General features: G+C 37.4%; 1 protein-coding gene across 11 annotated transcripts in view; it reads left to right on the plus strand.

Annotated features, from left to right (window-relative positions):
- RASAL2 (RAS protein activator like 2) overlaps positions 1 to 16705 on the plus strand; it is a 380363-nt gene that overhangs the window by 179259 nt on the left and 184399 nt on the right. For all 11 annotated transcript variants that reach the window (XM_067728748.1, XM_067728749.1, XM_067728751.1 and 8 more), the window contains exon 2: positions 10643 to 10770. In XM_067728748.1, coding sequence (XP_067584849.1) covers positions 10643 to 10770 — 128 coding nt within the window. The remainder of the gene's footprint in view (positions 1 to 10642; positions 10771 to 16705) is intronic.

The following is a 16705-nucleotide window of genomic DNA, read 5'->3' on the forward strand; positions in this document are numbered from 1 at the left end:
TTTACATATTATATATATATTCTTTTCCAGATTCTTTTCCCATATAGGTTATTACAAAATATTGATATAGTTCCCTGTGCTAAACAGTAGGTCCTTGTTGTTTATCTGTTTTATATACAGTCATGTGTATATGTTACTCCCAAATTCCTAATTTCTACCCCTGCTCACCGCCCCCCCCTTTCCCCTTTGGTAACCATAAGTTTATTTTCTATGTTTGTGGGGACTCTCATTCTTAAATCAGTTTTACCCAGTTCTTGTTTTAGACCACCCCTTCTCCCCATTGAGAGGTACCTAGTGCTGGCCTATCCCTGAACTTTTTGAGGATTCTCTAGTATAAATTGGGTTGGTTCTTACATTTTCTCACTCTTATCTCAGGATTCAATTTTCTCAGGTCTGGTTAAGTCAGTTAACACTTGAATGTATTCTTTATAGCTTCTAAAATTTTTACTTATTTCCTCTCTCCGTTTTCTCTGTCGTTGTGGGTTATCGTCACTGTCTCTACATATAAATATAAATTTATCTTTACTGTAGTTTCAGTGGGGTTTTGAGAAGGACTGAAATTATATGTTCAGTCTGCCATTTTATCCTAGTAGCTGCCATGTATTTCTTGAAATGAAATTTGAATAAGGCATTTGTGGACCTCTTGAAGTAATTCCGGGTTCTTTTGTAGGCCAAGGTTAGAAGTCTTAGACCTAGATAGACAGATCCTAGCTTTTGACTGATTTTTTTTTTTTTTCCTGATGTGAACCAAACTAAATTCATCAGCTGCTCCCTCAAACCTAATCTTCTTCCAGAATTCTTTTTTTTTTAACATCTTTATTGGAGTATAATTGCTTTACAATTGTGTGTTAGTTTCTGCTTTATAACAAAGTGAATCAGTTATACATATATATATGTTCCCATATCTCTTCCCTCTCGAGTCTCCCTCCCTCCCACCCTCCCTATCCCACCCCTCTAGGTGGTCACAAAGCACCGAGCTGATCTCCCTGTGCTATGTGGCTGCTTCCCACTAGCTATCTATTTTACGTTTGGTAGTGTATATATGTCCATGCCACTCTCTCACTTTGTCACAGCTTACCCTTCCCCCCCCAATATCCTCAAGTCTCAGTAAATGAAACCCCCATTCACCTCTTCACACAAATGCAAATCAGCGGTGTCACTCTCCTGTTAAAACATTTTGGGGGCTTCCTTTCCTTCCTAGGATCAAGATCAACATCCTTAACTTGGTTTATAGGTCTCTGGGTGTTCTTGGCCTGGACTATTTCACCAGCCCCCTAACTCTGCGCTTACCTTCTTGCTCCCCATGCATCAGTCATAGGGGCCTCCTTTTCAGATTGTTAGAGGAGCAGAACCACTTTATTCTTCAAGAGCTTTTGGGCCTGTGATTTCATTTGTCTGAAATGCTAATACTTATAGTCCTTTCTATACTGACACACCAGTAACCATGCTCCCAGCTGCAATAATACCCCAGACTAATTCCATAGCTCTCATTCTGTGCTCCCACAGCACCCTATACTGCTTCTTTATAGTGTGTATCATAATTATTTAATCGTATGCTAATTGTACAGTATTTGACCCCTCAACTAAATTTAAATTCCATGAGTTCAGTGGCTTGGTCTGTCTTGTTCACTGTTAGATCCCCAGCATTGAGTACAGTGCTTTACACACAGTGCATAAATACTTACTGAATTACAACCAAAACCAAATGAAACAAAAAAACAAGGAGAAGCTTTATGATATGCTAGAAAAAATCCTAGTTTATATATCAGACTAAATTCTAAGATAACTGTGCTAGATGTGTCACTTTGAACAAGTAATTTTATATCTCTGAGCCTCATTTTATTAATCTATGAATTGAGGAAGTGTGATTTACTGACCTTCAAGATCTTTCAACTCTGATTTGTTTCCCAAAGGGTCTCCTTCTTCCTCTTCTATGCATTTCTTATCCTGTTGACCTTTATTTTTTAAATTTCTTCTCCCACTTGATTCTCATCATTATTTGCTTCCCTATATTCTTTTTTTTCTCTTTACTGTCTATAATGTGAAATGTATCCCTCGATATCTGAACTCTCACCATTTAAATATTTGCTACGATCTCTTGGAAATTTTTAACTTAAAATTGACTATTCACATTGAAATATCATTGAAAGAAACTTGCATGTATGTTCCGGCCAAAAACATTAAGTTGCACGTTAATCTGAGTGAGAGAATATGGAGTAGACTATTGTCCGTGAATCCGTTGTTTTCACAACAGGATTGTGTTTCGTGATAATGTTGTTTAAAGGTTTCATGCAATCTAAATTATCTTTTTTTAAAAATATCTTTATTTATTTATTTATTTATTTAAATAAAAAAATTTATTTATTTTTTGGCTGCGTTGGGTCTTTGTTGCTGCGCACAGGCTTTCTCTAGGTGCGGTGAGCGGGGGCTACTCTTCGTTGCGAAGTGCATGCTTCTCATTGTGGTGGCTTCTCTTGTTGCGGAGCACGGGCTCTAGGCACGCAGGCTTCAGTAGTCGTGGCATACGGTCTTCAGTAGTTGTGGCTCGCGGGCTCTAGAGCGCAGGCTCAGTAGTTGTGGCGCATGGGTTTAGTTGCTCTGTGGCATGTGGGATCTTCCTGGACCAGGGCCCGAACCCGTGTCCCCTGTATTGTCAGGCGGATTCTTAATCACTGTGCCACCAGGGAAGCTCCAATTATCTTTTAAGATAATGGAAAAGCCTGTGAAAAGTAGGTGAGCCTAGGAGGATTAGAAAAGCTCTTATGTTAGGAAATGATAAAGGCTGAGAGACAAAAGACAAAAAGTTAAAAGATATAAACTTGGCTGTGCACATGTTCCGATGTATTATACATATGATTTTTACCTATTTGTGAGAAAAAATAAAATTATGAAAGTGATGTTAGTTTTTGAAAACTCATAGTTAATTTAATTTTGTTGTGCTATTTGCATTCATTATGCATCTTTAACAGATAATTGTTTCTTTACATTATAGAACACGTTTGCAGTAAAAAAGGAAGATGTAACTTGTATCCAATACCGTATATATGTGCAAATGTATTCACTAACAAGTTTATTAAATATTAGATGATTTTATAAGTTTAGTTTTAATTTAGAAATTTTTGGTGGATTGTATAGGGGGGCTTAAGAATACTTAATATTGGGGGAAATTAATTGGGAGTTTTAGATGGGCTTGAACTGAATTATTCTTTTTCCACTTAAAATCAGAATATAGTCTCCGTTATGTGAAAATTTGCCATCCAGCACATTTTCAGAAATGGACTAGATTTAGATAGGAGGGATGTACGTTCTATTTGTGTTGATTGTATTGAAGAGAAAATGTGAAATGCTTCCTTTTACTGCTTTATAGTCTCATATTTTAGTTGTTTGTTTCCCCTTACTCATTTGAGGTCATTGGTTTTTTGATAACAGGAAAGGTTTTTCACCTCTCATGTAAGTCAGCTGAGTTGTGTCAGGACCTAGCTGACTGAATTGGCTTGGTGACTTAGCAGTGAGTGACTGATAGGATTCTTTAGAGAAGCCTGCACATATTATCTCCTTGATAATTTTCACTGTAAGCTCAGTGATTTGTGGTTCAAACAGGTCACAATTCAGAAAAGATGCAAATTTAGGTCTGTGTTCTATTCCATTTGATACTGTAGAGAGAGGTAGAGCTATTAAAAAATTTTTTAATGCTGCCAAACTCTTGATAAGTTTTATTTTTTAATGCAGTCTGCCTTCTTCTACTCCGCTATAGTGAGATAATGACACAGTATTGGCAGTATAACCAATTGTGAAAACCCTAGAAACTGATCTCTCAATAGTGGTAAGCTATTTACTTTTTTTTCCCTTTCTCCTCTAAGAATCACATTCTTTTAAAAGCTCTACTTCTTTCCCCACAGCAGCTGCCCCTAAAGGAAAGTGATGAGATTCAATTCAAAAAGAGGCAGGCATGGGGGATATATTAATATAGGAAGAGGTACTAAATATAACAAGAAGATTGAGTATTACATAGTGTTTGAGATTAATTCTTAGTATAGTTTGTTTTTCTACCAGTAACAGGAACATGAGCTACAAAAAGGATCTTGAGTTTTGATCATTTATACAACACCATGGTTATGTTTTAAGTGGCAGACTTATATTTTCTTACACTTTTCTTATATTTGCACAGTGCTTGACTGTTTAAGAAAACTTGCAATAGACCCCCTTTTTTTCCTTCTAAGGATGAGTATATAAATGAATTATTTTATTTTGAGTATTTTCTGTTTAGATAAGAGTATGAACTGTAGATGTGAGTTGTCTATTAGGATTGAAGAGCAAGCTGTGATTGACTGCCATTTGTCATCTTAACATGGCATCATTCATAACATTCCATTCAGTTACCCAAGCCATATAGTTGCTTTAGCTGTGCTTGGCCCAATGTGGCAATTATGGGACTTATTTCTTCTAATGCGTATCTAAAAAGTGAAGGAAAACGAAATGATCTGCTCTGCCTGCTGTTGCATGGCACAAGTGATAAGGTGCAATGCAAACTGTGTACTAGTGATGTGGAAGGGAGAAGCAAGGTGGAACCATCATAGGAATGGCTTCCCAAGCTAAAATTAGTTCTTCTGCAAAGAAAAGTGTTACCTTTATCAAGGAATAGTTGATAAAGAATATTAAGTCAGTCATGCCTTTAAGGAACTTATTACGTTGTTTTCAGTTAAGTGTGATGGAGCAGAGTTAGAGTAACCCCTGTGCTTAGCCCCTGGTGCTGCTGAGACTGAGAGTAAGGCAGCAAAAGAGCTGTTTGCAAACCTTAGGCTAAAGGAAATAATTCACCAGAAAGAAGAGTCATATGTTATCTCCTGCTTGTCTTCTATTCTCTTAAAAAGGGTGATGGTGAGCATAGGGGATTTCCTGACTAGCCACAAGTGATCCATTTTCTGGAAAAAAAAGACACAAACCTGTCTCTTAAGGGGAAAAAAACAACAGTATTTATTGACGATGATAAAATTTAAGATCCAAAACAAAGATCAGTATTTTGGAAAACTTGAATCTGCCACATGGAGCTTGACAGCTTCCCAGTACTTATAGACTTTTCTGATGACCAAGACTTTCTGAAGATTAATGAGTGTGATTTTTTGATATTATGTAATGAAAAGTGTCAATGTTTGGAAGATCTGCAAAACTAAGTGAACCGTTTTTTCCTATATGATCAGTGCAGAGTGCCCCAAAGTCATGCATATGGGTAAAAAGATTCATTCAAAGGGCAAGGTAGACCAATGATTTTTAACTTAACAGAGTATGAAAAGTTTATTGAAGTGGTGTCAAATTCCACAATTTACTTACTTTTAAGGAGCAACTGCTTGCCAGTTTTTGTTATAGTATTAGAAAAGGTGAGGCACAGTTACCTGAAAATGCTATTAAAATACTCTTTCCTGGGCTTCCCTGGTGGCGCAGTGGTTGAGGATCTGCCTGCCAATGCAGGAGACACGGGTTCGAGCCCTGGTCTGGGAAGATCCCACATGCCGCGGAGCAACTAGACCCGTGAGCCACAACTACTGAGCCTGCACGTCTGGAGCTTCTGCTCCACAACAAGAGAGGCCGCGACAGTGGGAGGCCCGCGTACCGCGATGAAGAGTGGCCCCTGCTCACCGCAACTAGAGAAAGCCCATGCACAGAAACGAAGACCCAACACAGCCAAAACTAAATAAATTAAAAAAAAAAATACTCTTCCCTTTTCCAACTATATATCTGTGTGAGTCTAGATTTTCTACTTATACTTCAACCAAAACAACATAAAGCAAGAGATTAAAAGTTGAAACAGATACAAGAACCCAGCTGTCTTCTATTCAGCCAGATTTTAAAGAGATTTGCAAAACTTCAGTGTCACTCCTCTCACTAATTATTTTGTTTTGTTTGGAAAATAGTTGCATTTCATCAAAAATGTGTTATTTATGTTAACATGCAGTAGGTTTGTTATTGTTGTTAAATGAGTAAATATTTTAAAAATTTCTCAGTTTTAATTTCTAATATGGTAAATATTGATAAATATAACCCACATAAACAAAATCTCTTTGAAAACAAAGAGAAACAAAATCTCAATTTTAAAAGTCTAAAGGGATCATGAGATCAAAAAATTTTGATAATTACTAGTCTACATGGTAATATCCAGTCTCAAAGAAGCACTCTCCAATGGGATTCATTGAGTAACCGCTGATTCTTTTTAATGTTTCTAAAATTATTCAATTTTTGTAATAAGGCCAGCATCCAATATCCTTAGTATCCTTATAGGAATGGGACAGCACAAATATAAAATTTTTTTCCAGTTTTGCTATTAAGATTCTTATTTGTAATTCTAAGGTAGTTATCATATTCTGTAGTGAATTTTAGATACTAAATGTAATTGCAAGTCAGAAATTAGAAGTGTGTCACCAGAGTAGGAGAGAAAGAGGGTGGGAGGGAGGAAAGGAGGGAGGGAGGGGAGGACTGGTAGAATTGGTAAAGTGAAATACGGCAATAATCTGAGTTTGTCCTGTTAATATAGTCTCAGTAAACAGGCTTTACAAGTGTACTATTAAACCTTCATTTAGCCATGGAAATGAGGACAAGATAGAATGAATAAATTAAATTTATAGGTTTAAAAAAAATTATTTAAATTGTTACTTAAAGTGCCCTTCAAACCTTAATCCAGAAATGCTAAAAAGAACCAAAAAAATCCTACTTATTCTAACTTCTTTCTTGTTTTCTTCCTTTTATGCACTCTTATAAAATAATCAAAATATGGATAATAGAGAGTAGAAAAAAATGTGAAACTATAAAATTTATAATGTGGCTAATCAACCTCATAATTTAGACTGACAGAAAAATGTAAAATATAGAAGTATTGCTCCCTATTTCATTCTACCTTTAGCCTTGGAGAGGAGTAATTTGGGGTCCCCAATATGCTTTATGAGACATTGTCTCATTTCACAATACCATGAAGAAACTAGGAACAAAGCTGCAGTTGGAGAAGGGGAGAGCATTAAGGGAGACTGTAAGAGAATTAACTCAGGATGACACAGGGAAGATAATTTAGGTTTTCTTAAATTCAGTGCTGATGCAGATTTATATTTTGTCAGGAAAACTGGGTTTCCTGCTGTAATACAGTTTCCTATATTCTAATTTTATGGACAGAGTCTGTCAATGTCTTCTTGCTCAGTGTGGATCATAAGATTACTATTCAGATTAAATTGCAGGGGGCAGTTTAGGTCACCCACGGCCAACTTACATAAGAAGGTTAGTCATTTGAATGAAAACTTGTCTAGGCCACAAAACCACCACATTTCTACATAAAGTAGGTGCATCCCTCTCTGTTGAAGTGGTCTTGGTATTCGACTCTAAAAATAGGCCTACACTGTGGTAAAAATCTAACCCATTTGTTTATCCAAATCATGTGAAGAAAATCAGCTTTGACATGGCTTTTAAGTTCAGGCAAGAATCTTTTATCTGTGTCAAAAATGATTGAGTCAGTTCCTATAAAGCTTTTTGTGATAATTTTAGGAAAATTTGACATATAAAGAAAACTTTAAATTAATTTAAATGCTTGAAATAAAAGAGTTAAGGGGGCTTCCCTGGTGGCACAGTGGTTGGGAGTCCGCCTGCCGATGCAGGGGACACGGGTTCATGACCTGGTCTGGAAAGATCCCACATGCCGCGGAGCGGCTGGGCCCGTGAGCCATGGCCGCTGAGCCTGCGCGTCCGGAGCCTGTGCTCCGCAACGGGAGAGGCCGCAACAGTGAGAGGCCCGCGTGATGAGAGAGTTGGCGTAGAATGGAAAAGCTATCGATGCAGCATGTACTGGTTGTGCGAGGTTCAGAGGAGATAGAAGTGGAAAAACAAGGGGAAAAAGGAAAAACAGTGAACTTCTAAGAATTAGTAACATGTCAAGCCAAGCCCTGGTAATGTTATTAGTTCTTGAATTTTGAGTTATTTTGGAGGGTAGTTGATAAGTTCCCCAAGCGTGCAGAGCAACAAGTTTAGATACACTTTTAGAGAGCAAAGAAGTTAAGCCAGAAGGAGCACTGAAGATAATCTTGGGCACATAAGGGGATGCAAGAAAAGAGACATATACCTAATGCCCTAAGTACTAACTTCTTTACTTTCTACAGATCTCCAGCTATAGGTATGCGTATTTGAATAATTATAGCATAAAAACATCTAGGAAATCATTTGAATTTCCTTGAAGTCAGTCAATACCAGGAATACCTATCATCCTGTGATAAAAAGACTAAAAGTCCTTAGAAAGTAATAGTAATGAAGATTCTCACCTAATGGGTAAAATGTGCTTATTTATTATTACAACTCTCCTGCACTCATGGGTGTTTGTTTTCTAATTTCTTCAGTTTGAGGTGCTCCTCTAGTGTAATAATTAATAGTAATAAGTAATGTATTTTACTGTTTCCTGCAGTATATTCCTGAGAGGAATTAGTCCTTCATGGCTAAAGAACTGTTTTTTTTGGCGGTACGCGGGCCTATCACTGTTGTGGCCTCTCCCGTTGCGGAGCACAGGCTCCGGACGCGCAGGCCCAGCGGCCATGGCTCACGGGCCCAGCTGCTCCACAGCATGTGGGATCCTCCCGGACCGGGGCACGAACCCGCGCCCCCTGCATCGGCAGGCGGACTCTCAACCACTGCGCCACCAGGGAAGCCCCTTAAAGAACTTTTAATATATACTGAACTGTCATAAAAGCCTTACTCAATGGATCTAATGTGTACTTATGGTTAAATTATGTTCCAAGTTTTTCAACAGGCCAAATGAACAAACAGATCATATTAAAGAGTTTTTAATTGATCTTTTTGGATCTGACCCCTAAAGCAAAGGTAAAAAAAGCAAAAATAAACAAGTAGGACTATATCAAACTAAAAAGCTTCTGTACAGCAAAGGAAACCATCAATGAAATGGCAGCCTTCTGAACTGGAGAAAATATTTGCAAATCATATATCTGATAAGGAGTTAATATCCAAAATATATGAAGAACTCATACAACTCAGCAAAACAAACAAACACCCAAAACAGTCTGATTAAAAAATGGGCAGAGGATCTGAATAGACATTTTTCCAAAGAAAACATATAGATGGACAACAAGTATATAAGGTGTTGAACTTCCCTAATCATCAGGGAAATGCAAATCAAAACCACAATGAGATATCACTCACACCTGTTAGAATGGCTATTATCAAAAAGACAAGAAATAGCAAGTGTTGGCAAGGATGTAGAGAAAAGGGAAGCCTCGTGCACTGCTGGTGGGAATGTAAATTGGTGCAGCCACTATGGAAAACAGTATAGAGGTTCCTCAAAAAATTAAAATGGAACTACCATTCAATCCAACAATTTCATTTCTGGGTGTTATCCAAAGAACATGAAAACACTAATTGGAAAAGATACATACAGTAGCCAAGATATGGAAACAACCTAAGTGTCCATTGGTGGATAAATAGAATACTACTCAGCCATTGAAAGAAATGAAATCTTGTCATTTACGACAACATGGATGGACCTTGAGGGTATTATGCTAAATGAAATAAGTCAGACAGAGGAAAACTAATACTGTATGACCTCACTTATATGTGGAATCTAAAAACCGAAACAAACAAACAAAACAAAACTCAGAGATTCAGAGAACAGAATGGTGATTTCCAAGAGGAAGGGGTGGTGGGTGAGGGGGTGAAAGGTTTTAAGAGGTACAAATTTCCACTTACAAGTCATGGGGATGTCAACTGTAGCATGGTGATTATAATATTGTGGTGTATATTTGAAAGTTACCAAGAGAATAAATCTTAGAAAGTTCTCATCAGAAGAAAAAAAATTTTTTTGTAACTTTTTATGGTGACAGATGGTAATTAGACTTATTGGGGTCATTATTTTGCAGTGTATACAAATATTGAATCATTACATTGTACACTTGAAACTAGTATAATGTTACACATCAATTATACCTTAATAAAAGAAAAAAAACTAAAGTAACAGGAAATGAGACGTTTAGAAGAGTTGAAACAATTAACTTTGATATTGTGTGCCTCCACCTTTAAGAGACATGATGGTAATATGTTTAGATCTTTCCTTGAGGAAATTGCCTTCTATGTTTTTAAGATCTTACTGGCCTCTAGTGGTAATATGATGCTGTAGTTTAACCATTTCTAAATCTTACAACTGACTAGAAATAAAGTTATTTTGAAGACATAGGCTGCCAATAACTCACTCCTTCAGTACTGGATCAGCAGCACTCTTGAGTGTACATGCAATATCATCTTCTTCCTAAAGATAGTCTATCTTTTGTTCTTGTCTCTGAGTCATGCCCACCTCTTTCTTTTGAATGATAGTAGTTTTGCTCTGAAGTGACCTCTCATTATTTTAGTGCATGCACAGTGGTGATTACTATGTCAAGTTTGTACTAACAATTCTTCCTAGTGTCTCAGCCCTCTTTTCTGCGGACTATGGGGCAAAATTTTCCCTCTGTATATAACTTTTTATTTTCGTCAGAGGAATTTAAGTTTTCAGTTTACCATTTAGATTTATGTTTAGACCTCCTTACTTTGATTTTGAAGAATCTTACATTTGAACTACAAGTTTACCAAACATGGCAATGATTTGTCACTTTTGTTTTTTGTGTTTGTCACACAGATGTGAAAGGGCCACCTACCCATCGTCTGTCTTGTGGCCAGTCACCCTACACCGACACAACAACATGGGAGCGGAAGTACTGCATCCTTACAGACAGCCAGCTGGTGTTGCTCAACAAGGAAAAGGAGGTGAGGTGGATATTACGAGGAAAGCTACTTCCCTTTTCTGACCAAATTCCTGAAATAATCTAGTTTTTATTTGCATCTTGATGAGTTGCATTTATGAAAATGGAGACTTTATGAAGGACAAACTCTAAGTGGGTCTAAGGGACTGCTGATGTCATCATGATGATACGTTATTGCCGCAAAGGCGTGACGTCAACAAAACAGGGCTGGATTTTCACTAAGGAATAGTGAAAGAGATATTGAGTTGAGTAATTTGGAATGAGAATGGGTTGGATTGTGTAGACCTGGCCCTGAAAGTGGTCCAGAGAGGCTATTGGAAATTGTATCAGTCTAGCTCCTCGCAAGTAACAAATAGCATAGTCAGCAGATTAATTGAAAGCGGTTTAATGAAGGGACTATACAGAGTCATGGGCAGCATAGGGGACCCATCAGAGGGGGATAAAGTACACATGAACTGGCAACAGCAGAAAGCAGTTGTCACCCTAGACCTTTAGGGCAAGGGAAGGGAGCAATGTTTCTGGAACCCAGAGAACTGTAGTTGCATGAAAGGACTGCATAACAGTTGCTATGGCTATACACAAAAGAACACAGCCTCTACCAAAACAAAAATGGCCAGCAGGGAGGAAGCAAGGGAGAACAGACACACCAGGTCTCTTTCCTGCTTTCTGATTTCTTGCCAGTGTTACCTACTGGCCAAACCTAACTTGAAGCCAAAGGAAAAGATTGCTTTTGATGTGTTCTGTAGAGATTTGTTTCCTGAAGCACAGCAAGGGAGAGAAGGGCAGAGAGTAGATCTGGAGAGGCAGACAGAATGTAATTATTACAGACATCTAGTTCTAGGTAAACTTTCTGTCCCTGTAAGTGAAAAAACCCTTGAACTTATCATATACTATTACTACTTTACTCCTCAAACTATTACAGTGTACAAATCCTTCCACATCCAAATAATTCATTTGCTTATTGGTGATGTATTGGATAGTTGACTTGGTAAGGCCAAAAAACCATCCTACTCCACAACATAAAAAAATTAGTATGATCTTGACAAGAAGAGGGATAATGGGAGGGAAGGAGAAGAAGAGATCTCATTCGATGAAGGAGAAAGATTAATTGCCAAAAATATATATAAATAACTAGAAAACTGTAGGTAGAATATCAATTTCATAAGCCATCCCTCTGGAAAAGTTAGTTCAGAGGAAGCAGTGCGCAGAAAACACATTTCTTAATTCTAGTCTGTGAATCTCTACCTCCCTTTTCTCTTCTCTCTCTCCTCCCCCTCTGTCCCTTTTCTTTTGCATCTCTTCTCTTACTTACCATTCTTTAACATCGTAAAGGCAAGGTCATAGCAATAAAGCAATTTCAGTTTCTTCTTTTATTTTCATAGGCAATTCTTACTTGCAAGGACCTGGCTAATGTGCCCTCTATGAACTTGGTTATTCTTTTTCTCCAACCATTGAAAAATGTCCCTTACTTTTGTTACCATCTCCCTACCCATGACCCTTTTCCAGTATTGTAATATAATTAAACTTAATTTTATTAAAATAATTCAATAAAGGTGAGCCCTTTCTGGAACAGTATAGTACATGTTGCTTTGTTTCTATTAAGTAGATACATAATAAAAATTGGTAGAGTGAATATTAGTGTAGAATATTTCTAATTATCCAATTTGAATAGACAGATAATTTAACATGTGCATTTAAACCAATCGACTCTGTCAGCAGTCTTTTATCAGAGCTGTTAATAAGGAGTGATATGAACATATCATCTGCCATCTTTTTGCCCTTACCTACATTTTATTCAATTAGTAATGTAAGAAATTAAATAGCCTAAAGATAGATAGCATAAGGTCAAGAGCATTCCTTATCTAGAACCAAGATATAATGCATGGATTAAATAATACTGATCAATTGAGTAATCCAGGCTTGGGCTCCCTTTAGTCCCATAAAATAACTGTCCATGATGAATGATTTCTAAAACAATTTCTTATGTACTTTATCGCTTTTTATGCCAGCCATCAAGATTAGCCCTAGACACCTGGGGAACCCCTCATTTTCTCGTCTACATATCGCTCTGTATATCCTCTTTTCTCCTTTCCCACCTTTTGAAACCCTTTGCCCTCTGCAACTCACAGTCCATCATCAACCAAATCAGCTGTTTCTTCCACCCCTTTTCTGAAGCAGTTCCTTAACTTCTTGGTCTCGTGAGAACCTGTAGCTTTCCTGAGGACACTGTCATCTGTGAAGTCCTGTCAAGTGATGGCTGTTTTTTTCCCACAGCCTTCATACCATGCTGCCTACAGTAGGCATCCTTCTCCTTTCATGGCTGCTTCCTGTCTCTTCTCCCTCATTTTCCCTATAAAGCCCAGACTCTGAGTCCCATGTTGTAGTCATCTTCCAGCCCCACCCCCGGCCCCCGTCATTTCTTGTTGATTTTAGCTTCTGGCTCATTATCATTATTTCCAGCACTACTCCAGCCTTAACTTGTGATGATTCCAATATCTGCAGAGATGATTCTTTCAACACACTGACTCTAAGTTCCTTGAACTCCTCTCCTCCAAGAATCTCTTCCTCTACCCTGCCTCATTGCTACAACTTCTCAATATTCTCAATTGTGTGCATCTTACTGTCTGACCTCATATCTTTCTAGCTCATCCCTTTTTCCAACAATTTTTCAATCCTTTGGGACCTATGGGCCATTGATCTTGTCACCTTTTCTGCCCCTCATACCTCTGATACCCTCCCTTCCCTCTTCTCCCAGCTTGAATTCCATGGTCAGTCATTTTCATCTTTGCATACTATTTCCTTGCCCTTTTTTGCATCATCATACTCGCTTGGCAATGTGATAGGTCAGTTAAATCCTGCTCCTCATCTATCCTGCCCTGCTTCCATGCAGCATAATGTGTCTGGAGAAAATCACTCCACCCTGCTGACAGTCTTTAAACTAATGTTTACAAATCTCATGTGAGCCTCTAATGCTGCTTGGCAATCACAAAACATTTCCTAGTCCAGTTGCTTTCCAACTCTACTGGACTAGTGCTTCTCAGTCTATGCGTGGTAAAGGACCAAGTTTTTCCCTACCTCATCATGAACAATAAAATACAATAATATGAATTGTGAAGAAAAATGAAGTTTTAAAAAGACAAAAATCTAAGTCCAAATTTTTTATTAGATTGAACAAAAATGAAATTACAGTTCAATAATAATCATACATAGGAAAATAAGGAATAGAATTACAAAAATTGTACATGTTCATGGAGAGTGTGCTGTACAATGAGATGAATCCACTGATCACACCAGGCACAATTCTCAATTTCTGTGTTGCTAAATTGTTTATTGTGGACCATTAACAGTTTGCAGAACAGCACAGGACCTTGGAGTAGCACAATCCAGGATGATTTCTAAGATGATTTTTTCATGCTTCCTCTTCCATTATAATTCCTTGTCTATTACCCTCACTTATAGCTGATTACTTTGCTGCTTATTTCACTGAGAAAATTCAGCCACTCAAAAGAGAACTCTTTTACCATGTCTACCCATCCACCAGCAACTATTTCCTTATACTCTGATTTCCCTCTTTTCACTGTGGTTTGATTGCCTACAGTCCAACTGTCAGCCCCTCCCCTTGTGCCCATTCTTGCCTATTCAAGGATGTATCAATAGCAGTTCTCCCTTACCTCTTTTACATCTTCAGCTCTCTGCTCTCTACTAGATCGTTCCCATCAGCATGCTATTATTTCTCCCATCTTAAAAGAAAAAATGAGCCTGCATTAATCTCACTTCTACCACCAGTTACTACCCCTTTCTTTGCTTCCCTTACCAGCAAAAATTCTGGAAACTTCTAAACTCACTGTCTCTAATTCTTCTCCTCTCATTCTCTCTTAAACCTACTTCATTCGTACTCTGACCTATATCACCTTGTGAAAATTGCTCTTGTTAAGCTCACTGGTGACCTCCACATTGCTAAATTCAGTGGTCAGTTCTCACTTCTTGTCTTACTTAATCTGTTAGTGGAATTTAATGCAGTTGATCACTCATTCCTCCTCCTAGAACCACTTTCTTCACTTGGCGTCCATGACACTGTGCTGTCTTAGTTTTCTTCCTGTCTCTCTGGCAGTTCCTTCTGAGTCATCTTTGCAGATTTCTCTTCTACTCTCCAAATCTCAACAGGGGAGTGCTACAGAGTTCAGTCCGTGGACCTCACTTCTTTAGGAATCTCATCCAATCTTATGACTTCAAATACCCTCTAAAGCTGATGATCTTAATTTTTTATCTTAAGCCTACACATCTCTCTTCTCTAGACTCATATATCCATCTGTCCATTATACACCTCTACTTGGATATGGCTTTGTCACTGTTTTAAGCACATCAGGCATGTTCTTGCCTCAAGACCTTAGCCTTGGCTTTTCCCTCAGATATTTGCAGGACTCACTTTCTCACCTCCTTCAACTCTTTGGTTGCATATCACCTGCTCAATAAGCCCTACTCTGACCAACTTATTCAAAATTGCAACCCCTCCCTGTATCTCCATTCAGAACTTCCAATCTAATTACCTGGCTGTATTTTTTTTTCCCCTATAGCATTTACCACCTTCTAAAATGCTATATAATTTATTTATTATGTTTATTGTCTCTTTTCTCTTATATAAGCTTTTAGGGCAGGGAGGATTTTATCTGTTTTTTTCAGTGCTATATCTCTCAGTGCTTAGAACAGTTCCTGACACATAAGTAAATTCTAACAAATATTTGTTGAATAAATTTTGAAAAAGCCAAATTATAAACTTTGATTCCTGAATATCCATTTTTTTAATTTAAGTTTGAGAGGAGACGAACCTTCTATCTTTTCTTTTTTATGTGATAAGTCTTCCCACAACAAGAGGTGTAATTACATATTTTTTCTAAGACTGGATAATAAAAGAGGGGAAAAATAATCCATAAGATGCTTTTCAATTGTTGAATATGAAATTCCGTCTTTATTTATTGAGCATCCGTTATGTGTAAAGTATTGTGGTTGCAAAGATGCAGTTTGTTGGGAACACACTGAGGTAAATTAAAAGTTAAAACTGTTTAGAACTAGATACAGAGGTGGTGGTTGCACAACATCATGAATGTACTAAATGTCACTGAAGTATTCACTTTACAGTGGTTAATTTTATGTTACGTGAATTTAACCTCAATACAATTTTTTTAAAAAGATTATTACATTACCACAAGGGAAAGATTAACTAAGATATTGCCTGGGGTGGGTTATTGTTTAAAGTAAAGAATGCCAAAAAAGTATCTACAGATAAATTTGTGATTAAGCCATGTCTTTAGGGACAAATAGAAGCTCACTTGGAGGAAAAGAAGGGAAGGATATTCCACGTATATATAAAGATACAAAGTCAAGAAACATCTTATATCTCTTTGGCAAACTGCAAAATGTTCAGAATTCTTGGAATATAATTTGCAAGAGGAAAAATGATAGCTGGCAAGAGCCGAATAATAAAGTGCCTTGAAGGCCATGCTAAGGAATTTGGACTTTATTCTAGAAATGATTTGGACCATGGAAAGGTATTTAACAGGGCAATGACATCATCACATTTGCTTCTTAGAAAAGTAACTCTGTTGATCACGTGGAAAATTGAGTGAAAGGGATTGGAAGGAAGTAGATGAGTTACGTTATTGCAATACACCAGGTAAGGGATGACAAGTTTACGCAAACAGTTTAATGCCCTGAGACGGGTATGTTCTACCACTATAAGTTGGAGAAACTGGATTAAATCTCTAGGATAAGAAAATGTTAAGGCATTGTTACACCTGCTACTTGAATTTTATTTAATATTCTGTTAATTTTATGATAGGAAAAGTTTAGAAATACTTTTTTTTTTTTTTTTTTTTTTTTGTGGAAGGACCAGAATATGCTGTCACTCTTTTTACCTTCCACCCACACTATCATGAAGAATA

The sequence above is a fragment of the Pseudorca crassidens genome, chromosome 2, assembly GCF_039906515.1.
Source record: "Pseudorca crassidens isolate mPseCra1 chromosome 2, mPseCra1.hap1, whole genome shotgun sequence".
Taxonomy (NCBI): Eukaryota; Metazoa; Chordata; class Mammalia; order Artiodactyla; family Delphinidae; genus Pseudorca; species Pseudorca crassidens.